General features: G+C 43.8%; 1 protein-coding gene across 3 annotated transcripts in view; it reads right to left on the reverse strand.

Annotated features, from left to right (window-relative positions):
- The window catches only part of LOC109900981 (ATPase family AAA domain-containing protein 2B), a 123,362-nt gene that overhangs the window by 70,659 nt on the left and 26,517 nt on the right, over nucleotides 1-26,186 (reverse strand). For all 3 annotated transcript variants that reach the window (XM_020496928.2, XM_020496927.2, XM_031837521.1), the window contains exons 12-22: nucleotides 25,530-25,618; nucleotides 25,233-25,392; nucleotides 23,718-23,808; nucleotides 23,505-23,616; nucleotides 23,063-23,262; nucleotides 20,173-20,299; nucleotides 18,931-19,117; nucleotides 18,635-18,820; nucleotides 12,451-12,586; nucleotides 3,880-4,076; nucleotides 3,451-3,610 (exon numbers count right to left, since the gene is read on the reverse strand). In XM_020496928.2, the coding sequence (XP_020352517.1) occupies nucleotides 3,451-3,610; nucleotides 3,880-4,076; nucleotides 12,451-12,586; nucleotides 18,635-18,820; nucleotides 18,931-19,117; nucleotides 20,173-20,299; nucleotides 23,063-23,262; nucleotides 23,505-23,616; nucleotides 23,718-23,808; nucleotides 25,233-25,392; nucleotides 25,530-25,618 (1,645 nt within the window). The remainder of the gene's footprint in view (nucleotides 1-3,450; nucleotides 3,611-3,879; nucleotides 4,077-12,450; nucleotides 12,587-18,634; nucleotides 18,821-18,930; nucleotides 19,118-20,172; nucleotides 20,300-23,062; nucleotides 23,263-23,504; nucleotides 23,617-23,717; nucleotides 23,809-25,232; nucleotides 25,393-25,529; nucleotides 25,619-26,186) is intronic.

The following is a 26,186-nucleotide window of genomic DNA, read 5'->3' on the forward strand; positions in this document are numbered from 1 at the left end:
TTTTGGATATCGTCTAGATGATCACGGCTGGCTTTCAAATAAGATAACCTTTAACATAAACCCTGCCTTCTGAGATTAAAGTGATATTTACAGTTTAATTTGAAGATATGAATTGCCAATGTTTGTTAGTTTAATGTGTCAAAAAGAAGAAAAAAGGTTGTGCTCTGTCAAGTAAACATGGACTGATTCCCTGTTGAGAAACAATATATTGCCTCCCGGGTGGCGCAGTGGTCTAGGGCACCAGACTCTGGGTTCGCGCCCAGGCTCTGTCACAGCCGGCCACGTCCGGGAGGTCCGTGGGGCGATGTACAATTGGCCTAGCGTCGTCCGGGTTAGGGAGCGTTTGGCCGGTAGGGATATCCTTGTCTCATCGTGCAATAGCGACTCCTGTGGCAGGCCGGGCGCAGTGCACGCTAACCAGGTCACCAGGTGCACGGTGTTTCCTCCGACACATTGGTGCGGCTGGCTTCCGGGTTGGATGCACGCTGTGTTAAGAAGCCTCGACCCTCGTCTCTCCCGAGCCCGTACGGGAGTTGTAGCGATAAGAGAAGATAGTAGCTACTAACAATTGGATACCACGAAATTGGGGAGAAAAGGGGGTAAAGTTTTTTAAAAGTTATTTTTAAAAAGTTATTAAAAAAAAGAGAAACAATATATATAAAATAAATAAAATATATATATAAATAAATAACAGAGTTTAAATATATTTGGCTGTGGTGTATTCCCACAATAAGTTGGGTGAATTTTGACCCATTCCTCCTGACAGAGCTGGTGTAACTGAGTCAGGTTTGTAGGCCTCAGTGTGTGTATCAGTGTGTGTGTGTGTATCTAATATAATGGGTGTACTCCATCAGGTTCTCTTCCAGAATGGTCCTGTATTTGGCTCCATCCATCTTCCCATCAATTTTAACCGCTGAAGAAAAGCAGGCCCAAACCATGATGCTGCCACCACCATGTTTGACAGTGGGGATTGCGTGTTCAGGGTGATGAGCTGTGTTGCTTTTACGCCAAACATAACGTTTTGCATTGTTGCCAAAAAGTTCAATTTTGGTTTCATCTGACCAGAGCACCTTCTTCCACATGTTTGGTGTGTCTCCCAGGTGGCTTGTAGCAAACTTTAAACAACACTTTTTATGGATATCTTTAAGAAATGGCTTTCTTCTTGCCACTCTTCCATAAAGGACAGATTTGTGCAATATACGACTGATTGTTGTCCTATGGACAGAGTCTCCCACCTCAGCTGTAGATCTCTGCAGTTCATCCAGAGTGATCATGGGCCTCTTGGCTGCATCTCTGATCAGTCTTCTCCTTGTATGAGCTGAAAGTTTAGAGGGACGGCCAGGTCTTGGTAGATTTGCAGTAGTCTGATACTCCTTCCATTTCAATATTATCGCTTGCACAGTGCTCCTTGGGATGTTTAAAGCTTGGGAAATCTTTTTGTATCCAAATCCGGCTTTAAACTTCTTCACAACAGTATCTCGGACCTGCCTGGTGTGTTCTTTGTTCTTCATGATGCTCTCTGCGCATTTAACGGACCTCTGAGACTATCACAGTGCAGGTGCATTTATACGGAGACTTGATTACACACAGGTGGATTGTATTTATCATCATTAGTCATTTGGGTCAACATTGGATCATTCAGAGATCCTCACTGAACTTCTGGAGAGAGTTTGCTGCACTGAAAGTAAAGGGGCTGAATAATTTTGCACGCCCAGTTGCATGTCTGTTTTGATTTGTTAAAAAAGTTTCAAATATCCAATAAATGTCGTTCCACTTCATGATTGTGTCCCACTTGTTGTTGATTCTTCACAAAAAAATACAGTTTTATATCTTTATGTTTGAAGCCTGAAATGTGGCAAAAGGTCGCAAAGTTCAAGGGGGCCGAATACTTTCGCATGGCACTGTATCTAATACAGTGGGGCAAAAAAGTATTTAGTCAGCCACCAATTGTACCAGCCACCAAATGTATGTATGTATGTATGTATGTATGTATGTATGTATGTATGTATGCATGCATGCATTTGTGAGCATTGCAGTGTGGTGGTTACGCAAAATGATGGGGAAAAGAGACCAGTTTTACTGGAGTAAATCGTTAGACTCGGTAGAGAAAGGAATGCCGTCGTGACTGAGGGCAGAACAGGCGACAGAAATGGTTTTGCATAACACGCTCCAATTACAATGGGCCAAAAAGTAGATGTCTCGATTCAGTGCATATTAATCTTCAAATAGTAGACATTAATGAGTGTGTCTCCGGACCCCTCCTGTCTCAGCCTCCACTACTTATGCTGCAGTAGTTTGTGTCAGAGGGGCTAGGGTCAGTTTGTTATATCTGGAGTATTTCTCCTGTCTTATCCGGTGTCCTGTGTGAATTTCAGTATGCTCTCTCTAATTCTCTTTCTTTCTTTATCTCTCTGAGGACCTGAGCCCCAGGACCATGCCCCAGGACTACCTGACATGATGACTCCTTGTTGTCCACAGTCCACCTGGCCATGCTGCTGCTCCAGTTTCAACTATTCTGCCTGCGGCTATGGAACCCTGACTTGTTTACTGTGATTACTATTATTTGACCATGCTGGTCATTTATGAACATTTGAACTTCTTGGCCATGTTCTGTTATAATCTCCACCTGGCACAGACAGAAGAGGACTGTCCACCCCTCATAGCCTGGTTCCTCTCTGGGTTTTGGCCTTTCTAGGGAGTTTTTCCTAGTCACCGTGCTTCTACACCTGCATTGCTTGCTGTTTGGGGTTTTAGGCTGGGTTTCTGTACAGCACTTTGATATATCAGCTGATGTAAGAAGGGCTATATAAATATATTTGATTTGTAAGCAAGTTGTGAATATCCAACGGAGATTGTCAATAGTATATACAGTAAATGTTGTGGTGGATTAAAACAAAAGATTAAAGAGGGCTGTGACCTCCCTGTGAACAGAAGTTGTTTTGTCGTAATTAAACCATTTTTGTTTTTGCTGATTAAGATTTAGTATAGGGAAAACTAACTAAATGTTTATTTTAGGAAAGGATTCAATGTTTCATAGGTGGTTTCCTTGGGAGAGCAGTTCGTGAAATTCTGCAGTTCTATTAAGTATAAAGGTGCCCAGATCAGGCCGTAAAAGGTGCTTCCAATTAAGCAAGTCCTGGCCATTTGTTTGCTTTTGCCCTACGTTTTACCACACCCACGTTATGAATATTTGTTAGTGGGGTCAATACAGTGTCTGATTTAATACGTGGATTTATTTTATTTGGTTTTAGTAGGATCTTCATGGGTTAGAAACGATGCACCTTAAATGGCACACAAATGAAATGTACTTAAGTATCCATTGTCCAAATTTTGGTTACACAAATTCTCCTGACAAGAAATGTACTGAATAACTCAATGTAAACCTGGTACACAGAATGTTTGAAATGTCTTTAAATACACACACACGCTCCTAAAAGTCCCTCCATGTACCTGAGGGCTCCTTGTCAGGGTTGTACTCCAGGGCATTGCTGCAGATGAGGTCTATGTCCACCAAGAAGTTCTTGGCCGTCAGGTATTTATGGGTGTCGATCTTGGTCATGACCGTAGATAGATCCATAGGCTGAATAATTACCTCCAGGTAGTCTGACACCTGAGAGGGAGGGGAGGAAAAAAGTCAATTTAAACTGGTGCAATTCACTCCATTTAAATCAGAATCAGTTAAGAGGAATTGGTCCAGCAGTGTCAATTCTCTAGAAGCGGTGCAATACTCAAATAGAGGCGAGAGGGTGAGGGGACAGGACTCAAATAATGACGCAACGCCCCTAGGGTACCTCGTTCCTTTTTTATCATTACTGTATCTAGCGAGGTATACTGTGATATCTAGTATCTACATCAAGCAATCTCTGTGTTGTTACCCACCTCCTCAATGTCAACAGGTTTGCTGAAGATGTTGAAGCGTTTGTCTATGGCGAGGCGCTTGGTGACGTCCCTGAGGAACAGACGCAGTTCTCTCAGAGTGTTCTCCTCCTGGTCGGCCAGGCGAAGCTGTTCCTCGTGGGAGAGAACCCTGGGGCCAGGGACCTCCGCTACCGGAAGCACCTCCTCACACAGCAGGGCTAACGAGATAAGAGGATAGAGTAGGTGAGTGAGTGAGTGTTTGAGAGCGTTCTCCTACACTGCTTCTCAGGCAAGAGTGGTCTCGGGCCTGAAGCCTGCACTACTGGTAGGACCTCAGCATGACAAAAAGCAAGTGAAGTGAGAGAAGTTGAGTGTGTGTGTTAGAGACACTCAGGTGCACGGGGGGGGGGGGGGCATCAACTTCTTTCTATAGAGATCATCAACAATTGAACAAAACCCTGAACCCCCAGTCTCTGGCCTAAAGAGAATGATGTGGTTGCTGAATTCCAAATCAACCCCTAACCACCTGGGCACTCATGTCAACCTGAAATTATTGGAACAGGATGTGACTGAAATATGGGATTTTCTTTATATAATACCCAGCCTCTCGCTTAATTAAAACACCTATCCAGTTAGATCTACAATTAGATCTGCTGCTGATAGTCATTAGTAGCCTACCAAACTTGCTAACAGCCAGTCGCTAATGGCCTGGTACTCAGCACACTATAGTCCTAATCCCTCAGACATCAATATAAATGCAATGAACAAATTAAACTTCATGAGAGCCCTGGCATTCAGAGTTTGAGCGGATCACCTGTTGCAGCAGAGACCGCTCCTCATAGCTGGTTGATGCATTGAATGACAGTGTTGCACAACATTTCTATAGGCCAGTAGGTCAACAACCGGTCGATCACGATCGACTTCCTAGTCAATCACCAAACATGTGTCAAAAAAATATATATATATATTTTTTAAAGGCTGGCTTTAATTTATTCAACAAAAAGATTGCCACTGTTGGCGGTAGGTGCACTTGATTCAGCAGCCCTAGCGCCGGGAAGACAATTGTTCCTATTTTGAAACATTTCATGTGCCTGAAGGTACAACTCCACCTACCCGGCAGGCCCAGAGAGCAAATCAAGCGCACCTATAGGCCTACCACTGGCCAATCAGTTAGCTCAGATAACCGTGTCTACACAGTTTCCTCGAGCCATAGAATAAAAAGAAGCCTCAAATGAACAGCAAAGTTGATACTGTGAGATGTCAAAACTTTTAAATCCATGACTAGAGACTTAACGAATACAGCAAAGAGCTGCTGTTTACAAGTAAGTTCCTGTTTAAGTTGTTAGTCATCACTGTAAACACTTTGTTCCACACTTATAAGCCATAAAATGTGCATTCTCCCTACATCCACTCAAGCTACACCAAAAACTGCAGAAGCAATGAATAGCATAGCAGTGTTTCGATAAGCTTAAGTTGAAGAGGCTTCTCTTAATATCGAGGAATATTTCTCTCTCTGGTCATAGGAGTAACAACATGAATTGGTGCATGAAGCAGAACTAATGCAGTGCGACTTCAGTTTCACCATCAGCTGGAAGACGGTCCCCTTATCTCAGCAGATGGAGGGGGGGGGGGGGGGGGTAGGATGAGAGGCAGCCTCATTGCTGCTCCCTCCCTCCCCTCAGACTGGCAATCAGAAAATCACTCCGGTAATTATTATTTTTGTATGAATTATGTTTAGTTGTGCCTCACGTAATAAACAAATGATCTATTACCAGTGTGATCATCATATACCTAAAATTGAAATGACATTTTTAAATGGTCTGAGATGAACAACATTGGCAGGGCATTTCAAGCATAGCCAATAGGCATATGGGCCTACAGCACAAACCTCATTGCTTCATAACTGTTTATAATTGCTTAACGTTGCATAAGCTTCCGTTTTACAAGTCACGATAAAAATACAAATCTGAGCAGTAGATCTCGGTTTGCATTCGACTCAAAAAAGGTTGGTGACCATTGCTATAGGCTATACAATTGCGGGAGAAAACAACTTTTTGATGGCCACCATCAGCTTTCTATAGGTAAGGTGTACTATATTTATTTCTCAACTTTCCTAATATTAAGCAAATTGCTTCGCTTTACAACCGGAGTAACCTACCTGGCTGACATGAAAATGAACTGTGGGAAAAGCGTCCTCCATTCGCTATTCAAGCGCATACGGATGACATGTCTTTTTTTTTTTACACTGCCCCAGTTCTGGTAAGTGCATAATAATGGCCCATTCTAAACTAATTTCACACATTATTTAGTATATGTAAAGACAAACTGACACTGAGAATAGTCTGTTCGGGGAGAATATTATCACTTGTGAAGGATGCCCAGCGTGTGGACTCGCGCAAAAAAAGAGCATGCATCCCCTGTCTTTTCAAATCATAGTCGGCCTATATGTATTGATAAGGTTTGTATCATCACAACTAACTAAAGTGTCTCGAGACCCCTGAAACACAGTTGGAAAACACATATTCTAGAGAGTCTTGTGAAACATGTGTTCTTATAAGCTCAGTCAACGTGCAATTGCGGGTGAAAACAGTTTTGAACTGGCCACTATTTAAAAGAGGATTCCAGCTTTCGCGTGCTGCTATAGGTAATGCTAAATTCTAGAAATTAAGCACATTAATCTGCTTTACAACAGTATAGCCTACCTGGCCTTTTAAAAACTTAACCTCCATTCGCTATTCGAGTACAGATTACGTTACTTTGTAGATGACATTCTAAATGAAAATAATTCCACACATACAGTACCATTCAAAAGTTTGGAAACACCTACTCATTCAAGGGGTTCTCTTTATTTTCTACATTGCAAAATAAGTGAACACGTCAAAAATATGAAATAACACATATGGGATCATGTAAAGGGGGGTACCTAGTCAGTTGTAGAACTGAATGCCTTCAACTGAAATGTGTCTTCCACATTTAACCCAACCCCTCTGAAATACTTATTTTCCACCATAATTTGCAAATAAATTCCCCCCCAAAAATCGTACAATGTGATTTTCTGGATTTTTTTTCTCATTGTGTCTGTCATAGTTGAAGTGTACCTATGATGAAAATTACAGGCCTCATCTTTTTAAGTGGGAGAACTTGCACAATTGGTGGCTGACTAAATACTTTTTTGCCCCACTGTATAAGAAACAGCAATTGTCTGTAAAGGTTAGGCTACTCGGCCCAACAGTCAATAGTGTTAGGTTGACTGGTCTCATTATTGCAATAATTAATCGATATTAAATAAAGATGATTGTTTGAAGAAATGAGAAAGTCTCACTTGGTTAGAATATTCCACCACAATATGCCATCAAATCAAATCTGGTTTGCACTTAGTGGGACTACCATTTGTTTTTCAACAGGACAATGACCCAACACACCTCCAGACTGCGTAAGGGCTATTTGACCAAGGAGAGAGATGGAGTGCTGCATCAGATGACCTGACCTCCACAATCACCTGACCTCAATCCAATTGAGATGGTTTGGGATGAGTTGGACTGCAGAGTGAAGGGAAAGCAGCCAACAAGTGCTCAGCATATGTGGGAACTCCCTGAAGAATGTTGGAAAAGCATTCCTCAGGAAGCTGGTTGAGAGAATGCCAAGAGTGGGCAAAGCTGTCAAAGGCAAAGGGTGGCTACTTTGATGAATATAAAATATATTTAGATTTGTTTAAAAAAAATTGGTTAGTACATGATTCCATGTGCTATTTCACAGTTGATGTCTTCACTATTATTCTACAATTTAAAAAAAATAGTACAAATAAAGAAAAACCCTTGAATGAGTAGGTGTCCAAACTTTTGACTGGTACTGTATATTAGTAGGCTATATGTAAAGACCAGATTAAATTGAGAATAGTCTGATGGGTGAGAATATCATCAAGGGTTTATCAAATTGTAAATGAGACTGATGAAGTATGTGCAGCCTGCACAGGAAACAGAGCAGACTTTTTCAAATCATTAGAGTAGGATCATTCAAGTTTAAAATGTATTAGTAATCAAAACATATAGCCTACCAGTTCATATCACAACTAAAGTTGCATAAATAACTAAATTAAGCATATAGGATGACCCATTTCTTTGTTAACCACACAGAGCAGCCGCATGTGCGCACTCCCTCAAATGTGACCCGTTTCAGGAAACTAGGCGTATGTCACGAGTGTTTTTTGGCAGAAATGCATTCCCGAACACGTGAACTTTCATGTGCCTTAAAAACAAACTCGTATGCCATCTGCAAATACAATTGTTAAAATTACGAGCCTAGTTGGTTTAGCCACAGAAAAAGTGGAATTCGAGACTGATAGCTAAAGATAAGAAGAAAACACGGATTACATCTTCAAACTAAGGGCAACCATGGCATCCGACAGGAGATGCATCCAGCCATGCTATATACGGGTAAGATAGTCTAGCTAGCTACATTTTCAGATATTACACATCTGAAATTGACAGAAAGTGGTTTGATTTCAAGTTCAACTGCTAACGCTAGCTAACATTGTGTAGGATCTTATTCTTCGTATTTCAGACATTTACTTGACTAGTTATAGCCTAATGTTAGCTAGCTAACATTGAACCTGGTTGGTTAGCTACCTGCAGATTCATGCAGGGGAGTAACATCATGAGTTGAGATTATGGTTAATTGTTTAGACAGCTGGCTAGCTGCATGCCTTAACAAAAAGACTCCACTATGCAAGCATCCATTTCAATAGAATGGCAGCAACAACTGTTGATAGAAGTACGAGCTGGTAAATTCACTCTGGCTATCTACCCCGATTTCAGACCACGGGTAAGATAGTCTAGCTACCTGCATTTTCAGATACTACACATCTATTTTTGACAGTCTGTCAGCTAGCTAGATATGTCTTAACAAAAAAGACTCTCGTTTTAGTGTGCCAGAGCACAGAAAAACTGATGAATTTAGGAATGCTCAACACCCATTGAATATGGCCTGTGTCAGTAAACGTTGGCAAAAAAGTGTAATTAAATTGCTGCCAGCAGCACAGTTAGTCACCAACGCACTGGATCACATGAAAAACAGTTAAATGGTCAGAGTTGGGTGTTCTCTCATTATGTGTCTGGAAGTAGCTAGCAAGCTAGCCAATGTTAGCCAGTTAGGTTGGGCGCTTGACTACCGCTGTGAGGTCAGAACATTCGGATTAACCCTGCAAAATCGTCCAGACCTTCCAGTGAGCGCTCTGAATGCAAAACGCTCTGAATTTATAAACGGACGATCTAACAGCACAGTTGCAGTCAACAACACTCTGGATAACATGACAGCCTAACCAGTACTGCTGGGGGAGTAATGTTCAGTGAGCTGTTCTCTCTCACTTAGATGCCTGGAAGTAGCTAGCAATTAGTACAGAACTTGGATCAACCATTAAAGAGATGGGTGGGGCTAAAGATGTTCAATAAAAAAATAAAACATTTATTTAACTAGGCAAGTCAGTTAAGAACAAATTATTATTTACAATGACAGCCTAGGAACAGTGGATTAACTGCCTTGTTCAGGGGCAGAATGACCGATTTTTACCTGGTCAGCTCAGGGATCCGTTCTAGCAACCTTGCGGTTACAGGCCCAACGCTCTAACCACTTGGCTACCTAACGCTTAAGAGGGTGTGAACGATGCTGAATGGGTGTAGACAAAGGGCTCTCTAATAGTAGTACCAAAACATTCAAAGGTAATTTTCTCAAAAGTGAGTTTACAAGTTTGTCAACTATCAGAGCAAAATGACTTTCCCATTGTTCCTCAATTGTAGTGTAATTTTGTAGCTCTGAGTCAATACTTTTATCCAATGTAAAAAACACACTTTCATAAGACCGATTTGAGCAACAAATCGTTTGGAGGGGCCTCCCGGGTGGCGCAGTGGTTAAGGGCGCTGTACTGCAGCGCCAGCTGTGCCATCAGAGTCCCTGGGTTCGCGCCCAGGCTCTGTCGTAACCGGCCGCGACCGGGAGGTCCGTGGGGCGACGCATAATTGGCCTAGCGTCGCCCGGGTTATGGATGGCTTGGTCGGTAGGGTTGTCCTTGTCTCATCGCGCACCAGCGACTCCTGTGGCGGGCTGGGCGCAGTGTGCGCTAGCCAAGGTGGCCAGGTGCACGGTGTTTCCTCCGGCGCATTGGTGCGGCTGGCTTCCGGGTTGGATGCACGCTGTGTTAAGAAGCAGTGCGGCTTGGTTGGGTTGTGTATCGGAGGACGCATGACTTTCAACCTTCGTCTCTCCCGAGCCCGTACGGGAGTTGTAGCGATGAGACAAGATCGTAGCTACTACAACAATTGGATACCACGAAATTGGGGAGAAAAAGGGGTAAAATTCAAATAAATAAATAAAAATAAAAAAATAGTTTGGAGAAAATATCCTTTATTTTATTCAGCTATGTTCAATTGTATTCATAATACTATAAAATAATGCCACGGAATTCTAAGCAAATCTTGTCTGCTAAATTAACTAATTGCCAGGGCCATTGCATAAGGACGACTCAGAATATGCTATTCTGTTCTTCTGAAATAAGCTAGATTTTCTTCATATCATGTTTCTTTGGACCGGTCTAAAATAAATAATGGATTTAATGTGATGGTGTAGGCTATATTAAATGGATTTATTTTACTTTTTAAAATGTACATCTTCCAAAAGGTCTGCATCAGTGGCTTCGTAGGCTGTGTGGAAGCCGGAGATGCTAAACGTGTTTATGTTAATGTTACCGTGAGACCACCAGTTATTTGCATGACATGCACCGACTGACAAAATGTCATGACTGCTACAGCCCCATTCGGGGATTCAGCACTGTCTAGTTGTTACACACTGTGCTTCCTCTCCCTTTGCCGCTCCTCTTCTGGTCCACTAGCCCCAGGCGCCTTCCAACATTGTTAGCCCTGCTTCACATTAGCATCATTGTCCGTGAGTGTAATCATGGGTAATAACTGTGTAATCATAGGTAACTGTGCTCCGTTCATAGCGGGCTCCCTCTCTCCCACTTGAATCTCCCCAGCCTCCCCCTAAACTCCCCACCCCTACAAGCAGCCCCTGATGGAAGTAGGGCTGCTGTTTTATTCACGGGGAACCCCCGAAGAGAGGAGAGAGCGGGGACCCATGCCTAACATCAATAAGGCTATGCGAGCCGCATGTGTCAGAATACGTGTGTGTGTGGGACCCCTGCCTTGCATCAATGAGGATGCTGCAATCGGCGTTGCTTGCTGTATTTCCATTTGAAAGCGGAGTGCCATCATGGAAGCCCCGGTGGACCACTCTCTCACACTGAGAAGGAACAGATGGAAAGGGAGGTTGGGGAAGAGAATAGTTAGGTGAATGGTAGGGGGAAATGGAGGGGAGAGTATGGCGGGATGAGGGAGTGGAGGAGAGAGTTTGAAAGGAGAATATGGTAGCAGGACATGGGGAGAGCGCCGTGTAGTACTACAGGAAGGATAGTATGGTAGCGGGACATGGGGAGAGTGCCGTGGAGTACTACAGGAAGGAGTATGGTAGCGGGACATGGGGAGAGCACCGTGGAGTACTACAGGAAGGATAGTATGGTAGCGGGACATGGGGAGAGCGCCGTGGAGTACTACAGGAAGGAGAGTATGGTAGCGGAACATGGGGAGAGCACCGTGGAGTACTACAGGAAGGAGAGTATGGTAGCGGGACATGGGGAGAGCGCCGTGGAGTACTACAGGAAGGAGAGTATGGTAGCGGAACATGGGGAGAGCGCCGTGGAGTACTACAGGAAGGATAGTATGGTAGCGGGACATGGGGAGAGCGCCGTGTAGTACTACAGGAAGGATAGTATGGTAGCGGGATATAGGGAGAGCGCCGTGGAGTACTACAGGAAGGAGAGTATGGTAGCGGAACATGGGGAGAGCGCCGTGGAGTACTACAGGGAGGAGAGTATGGTAGCGGAACATGGGGAGAGCGCCGTGGAGTACTACAGGGAGGAGAGTATGGTAGCGGGACATGGGGAGAGCGCCGTGGAGTACTACAGGAAGCTATGGAAGTCATGACGTTCCTACTAGTCTGGCCACATTCAATTATTTGGAATGTATATTTTTCAAGTGAAGCAAAAATCTAGTGATGATTCAACAGCTCAGAGAATTGAGTTGTACGGTGGTTACTGCGTTTGAGCAATGTGTGCGTCAGGAGAGGGGCACTGTCTGTGGGGTTGCTAACAACCAAACGCATCTGGCTTTCAGGGGAAATGGGGAACTCCTGACTTCCACTTTAAGACGTTAACAAGGCGACACTCCATCTTAACCATTCCACATTTACTGGATTGGTTCAACAGTGCAGAGAAGAGAACCTCCCGTGACAGTTTTATTTGTTCATCGTCAGGACCAGAAAGGAATGCCACTCAGGAGTTTCTTTTTTGCCTGCTACTTTAGGTTAGGAGAGAGAACAGAAAGGCGAGATAAATCTAAGATGAAAATGACTTTTCTCTCAGCACCCCACTGAGAACAGTGTCAGGACAACATTGTAAAAGCTCGGTTGGAATGTGATACAGTATTACACGTGTGTGTATGTGCGTGTGTGATATCCTGTGTGCATGCTTGTATGAATTCATAGTACCTTTGTGTCTCCTGTGGGATGGCGCTCGAGCAGCCTGTACCAGTAGCAGGTCCATGAAGAACCTTCGTCTGTCCTCCTCTCCAGGTGAAGACAGACTGACCACCTCCCCGTACGTCGTCTGGAACATCAACTTCACCTGGGAGAGACAATAAGAACCATATCAACAAAAACAGCAGAACCGGCTCATTTACGCGATAGCCAATGGATGCGTGTCTGGCATATGGAATCAGAATAATTATTGGATTTGCCTAGACTTTACTTAGGTAATATTGATGTTTTGAAGAGCTAAGCAAATGCAATATTGATGACAGTTTTGTTGTAATTTTCAGAGGTAGCAGCAGACAGGTGTTGAATTAAGTTAGTAGGGCAATGCTTTCAACCTATTAAACAAAGGTTCGCCCATGTTGTCGTGAATTAAATATGAGAGCATGTTCTATGAATAGCAGTGTGCAGGGCTCTAAAGTGTGACCAATTTGATCACATATGCAACAAAATATGTTGCTGTGATACCTGGAATTGATTTTGGGGAGCACCAGTGTGACTAATGGTGTTTTCACATAGTCCTCTTTAAAATAACCAATCTCAGTCCTCTTTAAAGTGAAAGCTAAATAACTCAGTTCCCTTTGTATTCACACTGCCCTTGAATGAGTACTCACTCTTTTGCCAGTTCACTTCAACTATATTGTAGACCAAGTCCTGGTTGCATTCACATTGCTATGTTTAGAAAGGAACCACTATCCTTTTCCAACATGCAGGTTTTTAGAAAGTGCAGGACAACCCATTCAATTAGGATGTTTTATCGGACAGCTAGATACCTACTTACCTTTTGGAAGCTAATATATTTTAAATAAATGCAATTTGAGACATAATAATTGTAATCAGAAGATACTATTAAACATGTACATTTGATTGGTAACAGAATAAATAGCAATAGAATAAGTGCAGAATAAATAATGCTGTAATTGTAAATTGTACATCCAAGGTCGGCCCCTTTAAGAGCTAGAAAAGACTTCTTACCCCATGTTGTCTTTTGTACCCAAATATGTTGTCTTCACACCATTCAATCCCCCCAATCAATAAACAGCTTATGAAGCGCTCTTAGCCTATAGATCACATATTGCAAACAAATAATCTCTCCGAAAAACTCCACACTTTTGAATTTCTGTGCGTCCTTGACAAATCACTAAATCGAATAAAAAACATTTCTGCGAACCTGCACATCATCATCTTATCTCTTTTGTGGCCCTGATGTGGCAGGGGAAAGAGTGTTGCAGTAGTCTAGTGTGTGGTGTGGGAATAATGACAAGCGAACCTGGGGAGTTTTCCAAATAAGTCAGTTCTTCAAATTTCTGCCCTGGTCAACTATAAGTGCTGCTATTTTGAAGTGGAAACGTCTAGGAGCAACAACGGCTCAGTTGTGAAGTGGTAGGCCACACAAGCTCACAGAATGGGACTGATGCGTGACGAAGCAAAAAAGTTGTCAGTCCTCGGTTGCAACACTCGCTACTGAGTTCCAAACTGCCTCTGGAAGCAACGTCAGCACAACAACTGTTCGCAGGGAGCTTCATGAAATGGGTTTCCATGGCTGAGCAGTCAAGCCTAAGATCAACATGCGCAATACCAAGCGTCAGCTAGAGTGTCGCCGCCATTGGACTCCGGAGCAGTGGAAATGCATTCTGTGGAGTGATGAATCACGCTTCACCATCTGGCAGTCTGACGGACGAATCTGGGTTTGGCGGACGCCAGGTTGAACACTACCTGCCCGAGTGCATAGTGCCAACTGTAAAGTTTGGTGGAGGTGGAATAATGTATGGGGCTATTTTTTATGGTTCCGGCTAGGTCCCTTAGCTGTAGTGAAGGGAATTCTTAATGCAACAGTATACAATACGATTCTGTGCTTCCAACTTTGTGGCAACCGTTTGGGAAAGGCCCTTCCCCGTTTCAGCATGACAAAGCCCCATGCACAAAGTGAGGTCCATACAGAAATGGTTTGTCGAGATCGATGTGGAAGAACTTGACTGGCCTGTACAGAACTCTGACCTCAACCCCATCAAACACCTTTAGGGTGAATTGGAACACGGACTGTGAGCCAGGCCTAATTGCCCATCATCAGTGCCTGACCTCACGAATGCACTTGTGGATAAATGTAAACAAGTCCCAGGAGCAATGTTACAACATCTAGTGGAAAGCCTTTCCAGAAGAGTGGAGGCTGTTATCATAGCAAAGGTGGGGGGGGACTCCATATTAATGCTCATGATTTAGGAATGAGATGTTTGACAAGCAGTTTTCCACATACTTTTGGTCCTGTCGGGGAGTTTGTACTAGCATTCAAAGTGGTTTTGAATATACTGACTCAACAAGACAAACAACCGGTTGGGCCAAAAAGTCATGACACTTCAGGGGGGGGTCATTCAAAGGTCACAGCCGAGTCAGCTCAAGTTACCGACCTGGTACTGAACCCCAGTCAGTGACAGGACTGGAGACCACGTTAGCCAACTGAGCTAAAGCCTAGATGTTAATATTGGGAGCTAATAGAAGTCTTCAGGTCTCAGGAAAGATTACTCATCTGGCAGGCATAGTTAAACGACTGTATAGTACACAACCCTAGACTTCCAATCACTGTGCAGAATACATTGAGGGCGGGCTCACACAGCTTCTATTCCACAGCCTGCTGTTCACTTCCTACCATGCCTTCCCTAGTTCCACACATTGATCCTCGTTCTTTGACAAGTTTGTTTGTTTTCTCCGTTCCCCTCTGTTCTCCGGTCTTTCTTGGCCCAGAGATTCCTTGACAAGGAAAGGAGAAAACGACGGAAGGAGAAAGGGAGCATGGTAGGCAGGGAGAAAGGGAGACAGAGCACAGCACACACCAGCTAATGATATTACTCCTGCATGGTCAAGGCTGTGGGGTATGGAGGGATGGGTGGAGTGAGAGAGGGATGAACAGAGGAGAGGGAGGGAGGAGAAGGCTCTCTGGCTGAGGATCAGTAGAGCAGAGCAGTAAAGCCAAGCAGAGCCTCTACTGCTCTGGAAGAATAACCAATCCTCTGGTCTGCTAAATTACAAAAGGTATTTATGTCTCCCTAATTTTCTTTGCTTCCCCAGCCCTCTCCCTGCTTAATTCTCTCCTTTCCTCTTCTTGCACCTTCACTCCAGCTCCTCATTTTCTCTATAGAACAAGTGAGAGGGCTGCCACTTAATGAGACTCATATGAATGGATCCATAAACAAATATTTAAAAAGGGAAAGGGACAATAGAGAGATGATTCGGTATTGCTGATTGTGTGTGGCGTGCTCAATTGCTCCATTGAATTACAGCTCGAATATGGCCTCTGCGTCAGCTAAAACATTAGTACAAAGAGAGCAATTACCTTCACGCCCTCTCCAGGCGACATGATTGGAGAGGGCATTCATTGTTTTCTAAGAACCCAAAATGGACTCTTCATTTCACACTTTAAAGGACTCAAACAAAGAAACTAAAACATAGCGCGTCACTGTCTGTTGCCATTGTTTTCAATGACAGCGGAGATCTATGGTGTCTCTCAGGACTTTACGACAGAGACATATACATGCTGTACTTCAAAAGCAGCTAGTGCTCATTGATTGGTTTATTGATCGGAGATGAACTAATCAATGGTCTCACCCCCATACTTGTGTTGGCTTTACAATCTCTTGAGAATAGAATAGCATGGATTAAGTGAAGAGGATGTGCCTGCTGTTGATGCATTTTGAAACACACTCCTGTCATCACCACCACCACATGCTTCTGCCAGCTCCACGGGTGGGGGATATGCGAGAAAGAGAGCGAGCGACAGGGATGATTCTACAGAGGTGTGACAACGCTGGCAGACCACCAGAGCACACACACTGGGACTCACACTGCCTCTGAAGCCCAGCTATGAGTCACTCGGATCGGGCACAAAAAAAAAAAAAAAAAAAAAAACAGACACCTCTAACCCCCAACCACATCTACCCACCTCTTGCTCGGCTTGAAAGCGCTGTGTTCAGCCTCCGATACCGCTTACCAGCCACCAACCACGCCCCACCTCCATTACTTCAAGTACCACCACTCTACCTCCAGCTCACCCATCCTAGCTCCAGCCCAGATGTGAGGACATGGATCCCTGACATGGAGGACGCATGCACTCAAAGACTTGGTCTCTATTGGTTGGCCTAACTGTAGGTAGTCTACTCGTGATGTATTGCTTGTTTATTTTTTGCATTCAAGGCACTATGAGATTATTATTCTTCAATAACACAAAACCCAAAAGCAAATCAAGGGGGAAAAAATATATTTTTTGAGAAGGACAAATCATAGATGTTATTGCTGGGAAGCAGATGTTCCATCTTCCCTGTCCTCAGTTTTTCTCCACAGAACAAAGAAACAGGATGCGACTTATAACCCCCCCCACCCTAGTCTGGAGTAGACAAATCAGAAGTCCTTGCAGTATAACTGGGCCAATGGCCAAATAACAAGTATCCTGCTCCAGACTCAATGTACAGACCAATGAAAACATGGCACACGTAGCTCTGAGTTCAGGACTGATATTCCACAGATTCTAAAACAACTGAACCAACTATTTCCATTGACAATTCCCTATTGAATTCCCTAGTCTTTTGCGTTGTGAATTTATCTTCCAAATATTCTTACAAGATGATGAAAATCACTAAAGAAATGTAATAAATTATTATTATTATGTGCTGGGGAGACTAGCAGCTGGGACCACCTGCCTTCCCCCTCTCTTTCTGTCACTCTCTCACCATCCGTTGTTCTTTCCCTGCCCATCCCTCTCTATTCCTTCTCTCCCATGCTGGTACTGTAAGAGTGGTGGTGGTCTGTTGGCTGTGTAGGGATGACACCCCATGTCAAGGAGTGTTGCTGAGAGGACAGCTGTCACCTTTGTGTGCCAGAACACCACAACACACTATGACCATCTAAACCCAGTGCCAGAACACCCCCGATGTAGACCGATACAGACAAAGAGCAAGAGAGAGAGTGAGAGACAGGAGAGTGACAGGAAAGAGAGCGACACAGACAGACAGACAGAGCGAGAGAGAGAGAGAGAAGAGACAGGGGAGAGACACTGAGCAAGACACCTCATTTCCACCAAATGAGGTGGAAACCGAGATGCACTTCCTAACCTCCTGCCAACTGTATGAGCAGAGAGACCGTTATTTAAATTTTAAAACAAAGCCAAACTTGATAAACTCCCATTTTTATTAGGTGAAATACCACAGTAGAAATACGTGACCTGCAATGTCTTATTTATTCATTTAATTTTGTTTGTTGTCCATTTCACTTGCTTTGGCAATGTACACATGTTATCACGTCAACAAAGCCCTTCGAATTGAGAGAGCGGGCGAGCGAGAGGAAGGGCGAGAGGACGCACACAGATACGGGAGGGAGGGGGGGGGGGCGAGAGGACGCACACAGATACGGGAGGGGGGCGAGCGAGAGGACGCACACAGATACGGAAGGGGGGGGGGCGAGAGGACGCACACAGATACGGGAGGGGGGGGCGAGAGGACGCACACAGATGCGGGAGGGGGGGGGGGGGGGGGGGGGTCGAGAGGACACAGATGCGGGAGGGGGGGGGTCGAGAGGACACAGATGCGGGAGGGGGGGGGGGGGGGGGGGGGGGGGTCGAGAGGACACAGATACGGGAGGGGGGGGGGGGGGGGGGTCAAGAGGACACAGATACGGGAGGGGGCGAGAGGACGCACACAGATACAGGAGGGGGGGCGAGCCGCACACAGATACGGGAGGGGTGGGGCGAGAGGCCGCACACAGATACGGGAGGGGTGGGGCGAGAGGCCGCACACAGATATGGGAGGGGAGACTTCTCCTTGTCATGTCAGTCACTGCAGACCTTAGAGAGCGATTTATAACATGTCAACTATTTTGTTGTAATGTTTGAGTCACATGACCACAAATAAGACAAATAAGCTTTAAACAGCACTGGTGCCACCCCCCCAGAGTGAAAAGGTTTGGGAACCACTGAGCTAGAAGACCACTTCCCTCTCTCATTTGGTTCTTTCTTTATTCCCATTCTAATCCCCGATGAGTGGACTAACTCAGATGGCACTCTGCATAGTGGGAGAGGGGATTGACAGATTTAGGGAGAGAGACAGAAGGACAGGTTGGAGTGAGGAAATATGATGAAGGACTTGTGTGTTCAGCCTACCTCCTGTGGTAGCTGTGTGTAGCACGTCTCTGTGGTGGCGAGGATGAGGAGGGGGGTGAAAGAGGGGACGTCCTGGAGTAGAGAGAAGAAGGTGTTCTTCACCGTGTCGCTGACCGAATCCCACCAATCACAGATGTGGGGCATGAACACCACACTGGGTACGCTCCGACACGCCTCACGGAACACCTGGAACACACACAGCCAGACATCATACATTTGCGATGAGTATATTCTGGCCTAAAACAGATGCAATGATATATGTGTGGTAGGGGTGTGTACACATGCATGCATGTTACCTGAGCGCAGGACTCCTCGGGTGTCTTGGCGCTGACAGAGTAGAGTGTGGGCAAGTCTAGGAGGTGGACAGACAGCTTGTCCAGGTGGTGTAACACAGCAGGGGCCAGGTGAGAACTCTGTCCCGAACCGGGGGGACCCGCCAGCAGCAGGCGAGGCCGGTACGACGTGGGCTGGTGAAGGGCTGATCTGGAAGGAGGAAAAGAGAAGGAGAATCAGCTTCTATCTTTTAAATGTGTTCTTACGTCACCAATTAGGTTATCAGTCTCCAGTTATTTGAGTTTTGGTAAAACTGTTAAAGGACTATCATCTCCATAAATATACTTTTTAATATCATACCAGTAACACAGCAAAACTTTGTTTTGTATTAGACAAAGTCACAACTACATGTTTCATCATTTTTTTGTACTGGTCCCTCGTGGGAAGCAAACCCACAAATTTGGCATCACGGGACAGAAACTCTACTACTGCTCGGTTTAATAGTTAGGCATCTTGAGTTCAACATCATTACATTTGAAATGTTTGACGTCGACATTGACAGTTCCTAATTTATTTCTTTTAAAATCTGAGGGCCTTCAAAAGGGGGGCTGCGGGACACCCATCCCTGGTCTATAGCTGGCTCTAGCACTGAGTAAGTAGAGAAGGCAATAGGCATGCACGGTGAGCTCGTGCTATAAAGAGGACACCAGCGACGTTGATAGACTTGATCCTCTCAATCAGTATACAACATGAGACATGACAGAAGTACCGAAAGTAACAAAGATTCTAGTAGTGAAAGATTTTTCATGTTCTAATATTGAAAAAGTACACAAGTTCCAGTATACCATGAAACACTAAATCATCTTTGACCATATTAGCCATCTATATCAGATAAAGTGCTTCTTAGATCGATGTGAATAAAATAGAGAACATTAAATCCACCCTGGCCTGTATTGGGGGCGTCAGGTAGCCTAGTGGTTAGAGTGTTTGGACAGTAACCGAAAAGATGCTGGATCGAATCCCCGAGCTGACAAGGTAAAAATCTGTCGTTCTGCCCCTGAACAAGGCAGTTAACCCACTGCTCCCCGGTAGGTCGTCATTGTAAATAAGAAGTTGTTCTTAACGGACTTACCTAGTTAAATAAAGGTTAAATTAAAAAAAATTGGTGACAGGACTGAATTGTGGTTTGTCATTCTACTTGTTGCCATAAGGTGGCATTAAAACACGGGTTAGAGGCTAGCTGCGTGTTCTGTAGTCAGACTCACATGGTGAAGTGTAGGACGGGTGTGTGTGCGTGTGTCTTTGGGGATCCCGGCTGGAGGTTGTAGATGGAGGGAGCTGCTCCATCAGTCTCCTCTTCACTGACCTCCTCTAGCAGGTGATTGTCAACATCTAGCAGGGAGGAAGGAAGGAAGGACAGGAGGAAATAATTGTCAGTCAGACAAACTGTGTGTGTGTGAAATAAAATGATGTTGAGATATACAAAAATATGAAGGTAATAGATCAAAATGCATATAGGCCTAGGCATGGCCAAAGTAACAGGCGCAGAACTTGCTCCAGCAAGAATAAAGGCTAGAGAAAGCTCTGGTGTTATTAGCCTGTTTGGGGTAGGGGGCAGCATTTTCACTTTTGGATAAATAGCGTGCCCAAACTGAACTGCCTCCTACTCTGTCCCAGATCCTAATATATGCATATTATTATTAGTACAGGATAGAAAACACTGAAGTTTCTAAAACTGTTAGAATCATGTCGGTGAGTATAACGGAACTTATTTAGCAGGTGAGACCCCGAAGATTAACCATTCAGATTATTTTTTAAGTCACTGTCTTTTCAATATGTTTTCATGGGGAATCCAGAATTCTAATCGACTTTCCTGCAGTTCATACTGCTTCCACTGGATGTCACCAGTTTGTAGAAAATGGTTGAGGTTTTCACTTTGTGTAATGAAGAAGTGCCATAGCTCAGAACGAACGTCACTTCATTTGTACCTTTTGATAGAGGCGCGTAACCAGAAAAGTAGCATCAGTTTGTTTTGCTCCTGTATTGAACACATCCTGTCTTCAATTTGATCGATTATATACGTTTAGAAATACCTAAAGTTGTATTACAAAAGTAGTTTGAAATATTTTGGCAAAGTTTACAGGTAACTTTTGAGATATTTTGTAGTGACGTTGCGTAAGTTAGAAGCTGCGTTTTTCTGGATCAAACACGCCAAATAAAATTGACATTTTGGATATATATTGACGGAATTAATCAAACAAAAAGGACCATTTGTGATGTTTATGGGACATATAGGAGTGCCAACAAAAGAAGTTCGTCAAAGGTAAGGCATGATTTATATTTTATTTCTGCGTTTTGTGTCACGCCTGCAGAGTTGAAATATGCTACTCTTATTGTTTACTGTTGTGCTATCATCAGATAATAGCATCTTATGCTTTCGCCAAAAAGTATTTTTGAAATCTGACATGTTGGCTGGATTCACGAGTGTAGCTTTAATTGAGTATCTTACATGTGTGATTTAATGAAAGTTAGATTTTTATAGAAATGTATTTGAATTTGGCGTTCTGCATTTTCCCTGGATATTGGCCATGTGGGAAGCAAGCCTACCCCAGAGAGGTTAATAGAGACATCATGGTTTATTAGGGAGATAGGGAGGAAGGTGTAGTGCTAAATATCTTTAACAGGGTTCTAGACTAACTTTTTCCACTGGTGCTGCCAACTTTTTCAGTTGATGGCACCCGTGTTTTGCCACTACACACTAATAAAGACCTGACCTGTCTCTCATAATATTCCATACAGAACCAGGCTAATAATGACTAGCCATCTTAAATTAGCATGCCCTTGCAGTGCTTGACATTCAGGTAAATTTGCCAGGCCAGTGCCAACTGAAAGATACTGGCCCGAATGAAAAGATTACTGGCACGGGAAAGCAGATGATGCACGCATAATCTAAATGTCATTTAAATTTGCAGGCTGAGCAAGATGCATATAGCCCAGGGGTCCCCAATTACATTAATCTGTGTGACGATTTTTTCTTGAGCGAATGGTCGGGGAGAACATAGTTTGAAATCATTTGTAAACTGCAAATTGACGGCAAGAATCCCAAACAGATATAGTATTTGACGAAAACCAAATAATTTCAAGTCTTGATTAGCCTACATTGGGATGTGATCACATATGCCTCTGTTTATGCATGGGAATCCTTGGGAACAGATATCCAAAATTAACAATCACACAGAGCTGATTTCCTGGTGATTGTGCAGTCATATGTCAAACAATGAAAACGATTTCAAAAATAAATAATAATAATAATGAGAGAGAGAGAGAAGACAAAGTGAGAGAGACACACAGATGGATACAATGGGTGTTCGGCCAGTATATTTATTCATTTTGCTCTGAAAATATAAAAAAATGCCCATGGGATGCCCATTGGGGGAACCCTGCTATAGCCAATAATGACCAACCCACCATACATAAGTAAGTACATTTTAACTTGACAATATCATATTTCCATTAATTATTTGGAGGGGGAAAAAATACAAAATACAACCTTGTCGCAATCTCAAAAAGGGTGTTATTGTTAGCGATTACAAACAGTAAGTTCACTCAAAATCACACTTTTCTTATAGAAAAACTACACAAATGGGATGTTCTAAGTCCACAACAATGCTTCAACCACATCAGGAGCCCACTTTTGAGGTCTGGGAAGAATAAATTAAAAAGATGGAAGGTGCAGTTGCCCTTTAATTCAATTACACACCTAGCAAGAGGCTGTTGTGTTTGGCTAGCGGTGTTTTTTACTATACAATGTACAGTGTAGGCTACATGTGATGGCAGAGTTTGCTAAACAAATGCCCCGCGATGATAAAAATCATGATGTTCTGCCAAGTAGGCCTACTTCAGTCAACATTTAACTGGGAAGGTTTTTGTAAAAGGCTTTAGAAATTGTTCTTTCAAACAGTGCATGATGACTGAAACGCGTATAGCAAAGTTTCTACCAAGACTTTGAACAAAACTTTTCGAAAACCTGCTTTGCCTACCCATTGTTGCATACCCTTTGCTGTTTGAATAAATCCTAGGAAAAAAAGACCTAATTGTGGCCCTAGCTACCAGGAAGGAGAGAGAGAGGCAAAAGGAGAAAGATAAACAGATTACCTCCTCTACTCTCCCCGTGCCGTGTTTCTGCATGGGGGAAGACTCGGAGCAGGACCTCCAGCACCGTGGCCAGTGTGTTGGCTAGTAGGGGGCGTATGTTGGGGGCCAGGGCTCGGCCTGGAGGAGCCTGGGCTCTCTGGGAAGCTGGGACGATGGTCCGCAGAGCATGGCTGAAGTCCCCAGGCCCCAGCACGATGGTACTGTTAGACACAGATAAGATTGATCAATACTTGATCCAAAAGGGAAATTTAGTATCCACAGATTAAACACATTTCAGGGCAAATTCTAACCTCAAATGCTTTGAAGTCAATGGGAGAGACTGCGTGAATTGTAACTTAAATGGAAGTCAGAATTCACCCCATACAGACAAGACAATTGATTCCAGTCTATTACTATGTTGTTGTTTTTATTCTTTCAGTTTCCTTCTCCTCTGCATGGTTACCTGACGTCCAGCTGCAGCTTAACACTGCTGCCGTAGATCTGGGGGTAGCAACGCCGCAGTGCCACCAGGGCCGCCTCTGTGCAAAGTGCTTTGATGTCTGCGCCACAGTAACCTGGAACAGGGGAGTGGAGGGGTTAAATGAATAAACCGAAAAAAGAAGTAGACTAGACATAAAATGTTGTAAACGTTAATAAATGTGAGTTTGTCTCCTACCGACACATTTCTCAGCCAGCTCATTTACAAACTGTTCAGCCAGTCTAGGATTCCAGTCCCGCGTGTGGATCTCAAGGATTTGTCTTCGGGCCTAGAGAATAATACAAAGAAAGAGAGAGACAGACAACACCGACAGACAAAGAGCGAGAGATATATAGGGATGGAGAGAAAAAGAAAAACATGTTTATAAATAAAAAAAACTGTCACTATCGACCCTGCTCACACCACAGTGGGTTTCTGATCAGCAAGGTCTCTCTCTGCTGAGGTCTGCCAGCTGAGTGTCTCTGTATTTGGTGTCTCTCTGCTGACAGAAGCATACAGACTGGGCTTTGATTATTCAGAATCTCACTGTGAGGACAAACGACAGGAGTCAACCAATTAGACAGCTCAACGGGTAGAGGGGATTGCTATGCACCACTAGGCTGGGACTCGCACACAGTCAGTCACACACACCACTGGGGTTGGACTACACAAGTAGCTGGGCTGGGACTGACAAACACACACAACTGGGCTTTGACAGACATGCAGACAAACCACTAGGCTGGGACTAAAGTGTGTTGTACACGCTCACCCAGACACACAGGAGCGGTTGGAACACACACTTAAAGGATAAAACTCATATACATATACTGAGCAAAAATATAAACAACATGTAAAGTGTTGGTCCCATTGTTTCATGAGCCAAGATTTTAAAAAATCCTAGAAATGTTTCATATACACAAAAAGCTTATTTCGCTCCAATTTTGTGCACAAATTTGTTTACATCCTTGTTAGTGAGCATTTCTTATTTGCCAAGATAATCCATCCACCTGACAGGTGTGCCATATCAAGAAGCCGATTAAACAGCATGATCATTACACAGGTGCACCTTGTGCTGGGGGGGAAGTAAAAGGCCACTCTAAAATGTGCAGTTTTATCACCCAACACAATGCCACAGAAGTCTCAAGTTTTGAGAGAGTGTGCAATTAGCATGCTGACTGCAGGAATGTCCACCAGAGCTGTTGCCAGAGAATTACATGTTAATTTCTCTACCATAAGCCACCTCCATTTTAGAGAATTTGGCAGTATGTCCAACTGGCCTCACAACCACGTGTAACCACGACAGCCCAGGACCTACATATCTGGCTTCTTCACCTGCGGGACTGTCTGAGGAATATTTATGTCTGTAATAAAGTCCTTTTGTAGGGAAAAACACATTTTGATTGACTGGACCTGGCTCCCCAGTGTGTGGGCCTATGGCTGCGCCCCTGGCCCACCCATGGTTGCGCCACTGCCCAGTCATGTGAAATCCATAAATGATGGCTTACCAAATGTATTTAAATTGACTGATTTCCTTCCATGAACTGTAACTCAGTAAAATCTTTGAAATTGTTGTGTTGCGTTTATATTTTTGTTCAGTATACTATGACAGCCACAGACAAATGATTGGGATTACAGTATAAAACAAGTACCAACAATGTATTTCATAGGGTATTCATTGTGCCATAATCCTATACATGATTGCTACTTCCTCACCGTCCTGTCAGGCAGGTTGAAGAGGAACTCCCTGTCAAAGCGTCCAGGTCTCCGTAGAGCAGGGTCTATGGAGTCCAGCCTATTGGTAGCACCGATCACCACGATTTCCCCTCGGCTGTCCAGACCATCCATCAACGCCAGCAGAGTGGACACTATAGAGCTTAAGAAGGGAAGGAGAGCGGGATATGGAGCAAGTATGGTCAAAACCATTACTAAAAAAAGATCACTCACATTCATTACTGATTGTCAGATCATCAAATGGAGATGTCTAACAACTACTCCTGCTTCACATAGTACCTGTGTATCTGGTCCTGTCTGCTGGAGCGCACTGGGGCCAGACCGTCTATTTCATCAAAGAAGATTATGGAGGGCCTCATCAGGTATGCCTGGAAGAGAGCAGAACACACAACATAAGTCTGGGCTAGAAGAGCATAAGCTAGCCTGAACAGAGTATTCTGGATGGCAACTGGACCAAGTAAGCACAATATAAATAGATAAGGTATTTAATAAATAATTCCCTACCTGACACTGTCCAACTGATAAGCCTTGGCTCATGTCTAGGGCTGTGGCGGTCATGACATTTTGTCAGGCGGTTATTGTCATGCAAAAGACTGCCGGTCTCACAGTAATTGACAGTTAACAAAAACATTTAGCATCTCCAGGCCTCTACAATTTAAAAAGCCACAAAAATCTATTTAAATGTGTACCATCACAATTAATCCATTATTGATTTTAGGCAGTTCTAAAGAAACATGATATGAAGAAAAAGTATTTTGGAAGAACAGAATACAGGGTGGCCTACTATATGATATCTGGCTATGCGCCATGCCTTAGGCTTGTACATTTAGCAGACGAGATGGGCTCATAAGTCCCGTGACATTATTTTATATTACATGATGTTATAGTAAGAAGAAAATCATTTAAATTAGTTGAATAAAATAGAAAGTATATTTT

The sequence above is a fragment of the Oncorhynchus kisutch genome, linkage group LG12 (genome assembly GCF_002021735.2).
Source record: "Oncorhynchus kisutch isolate 150728-3 linkage group LG12, Okis_V2, whole genome shotgun sequence".
Taxonomy (NCBI): Eukaryota; Metazoa; Chordata; class Actinopteri; order Salmoniformes; family Salmonidae; genus Oncorhynchus; species Oncorhynchus kisutch.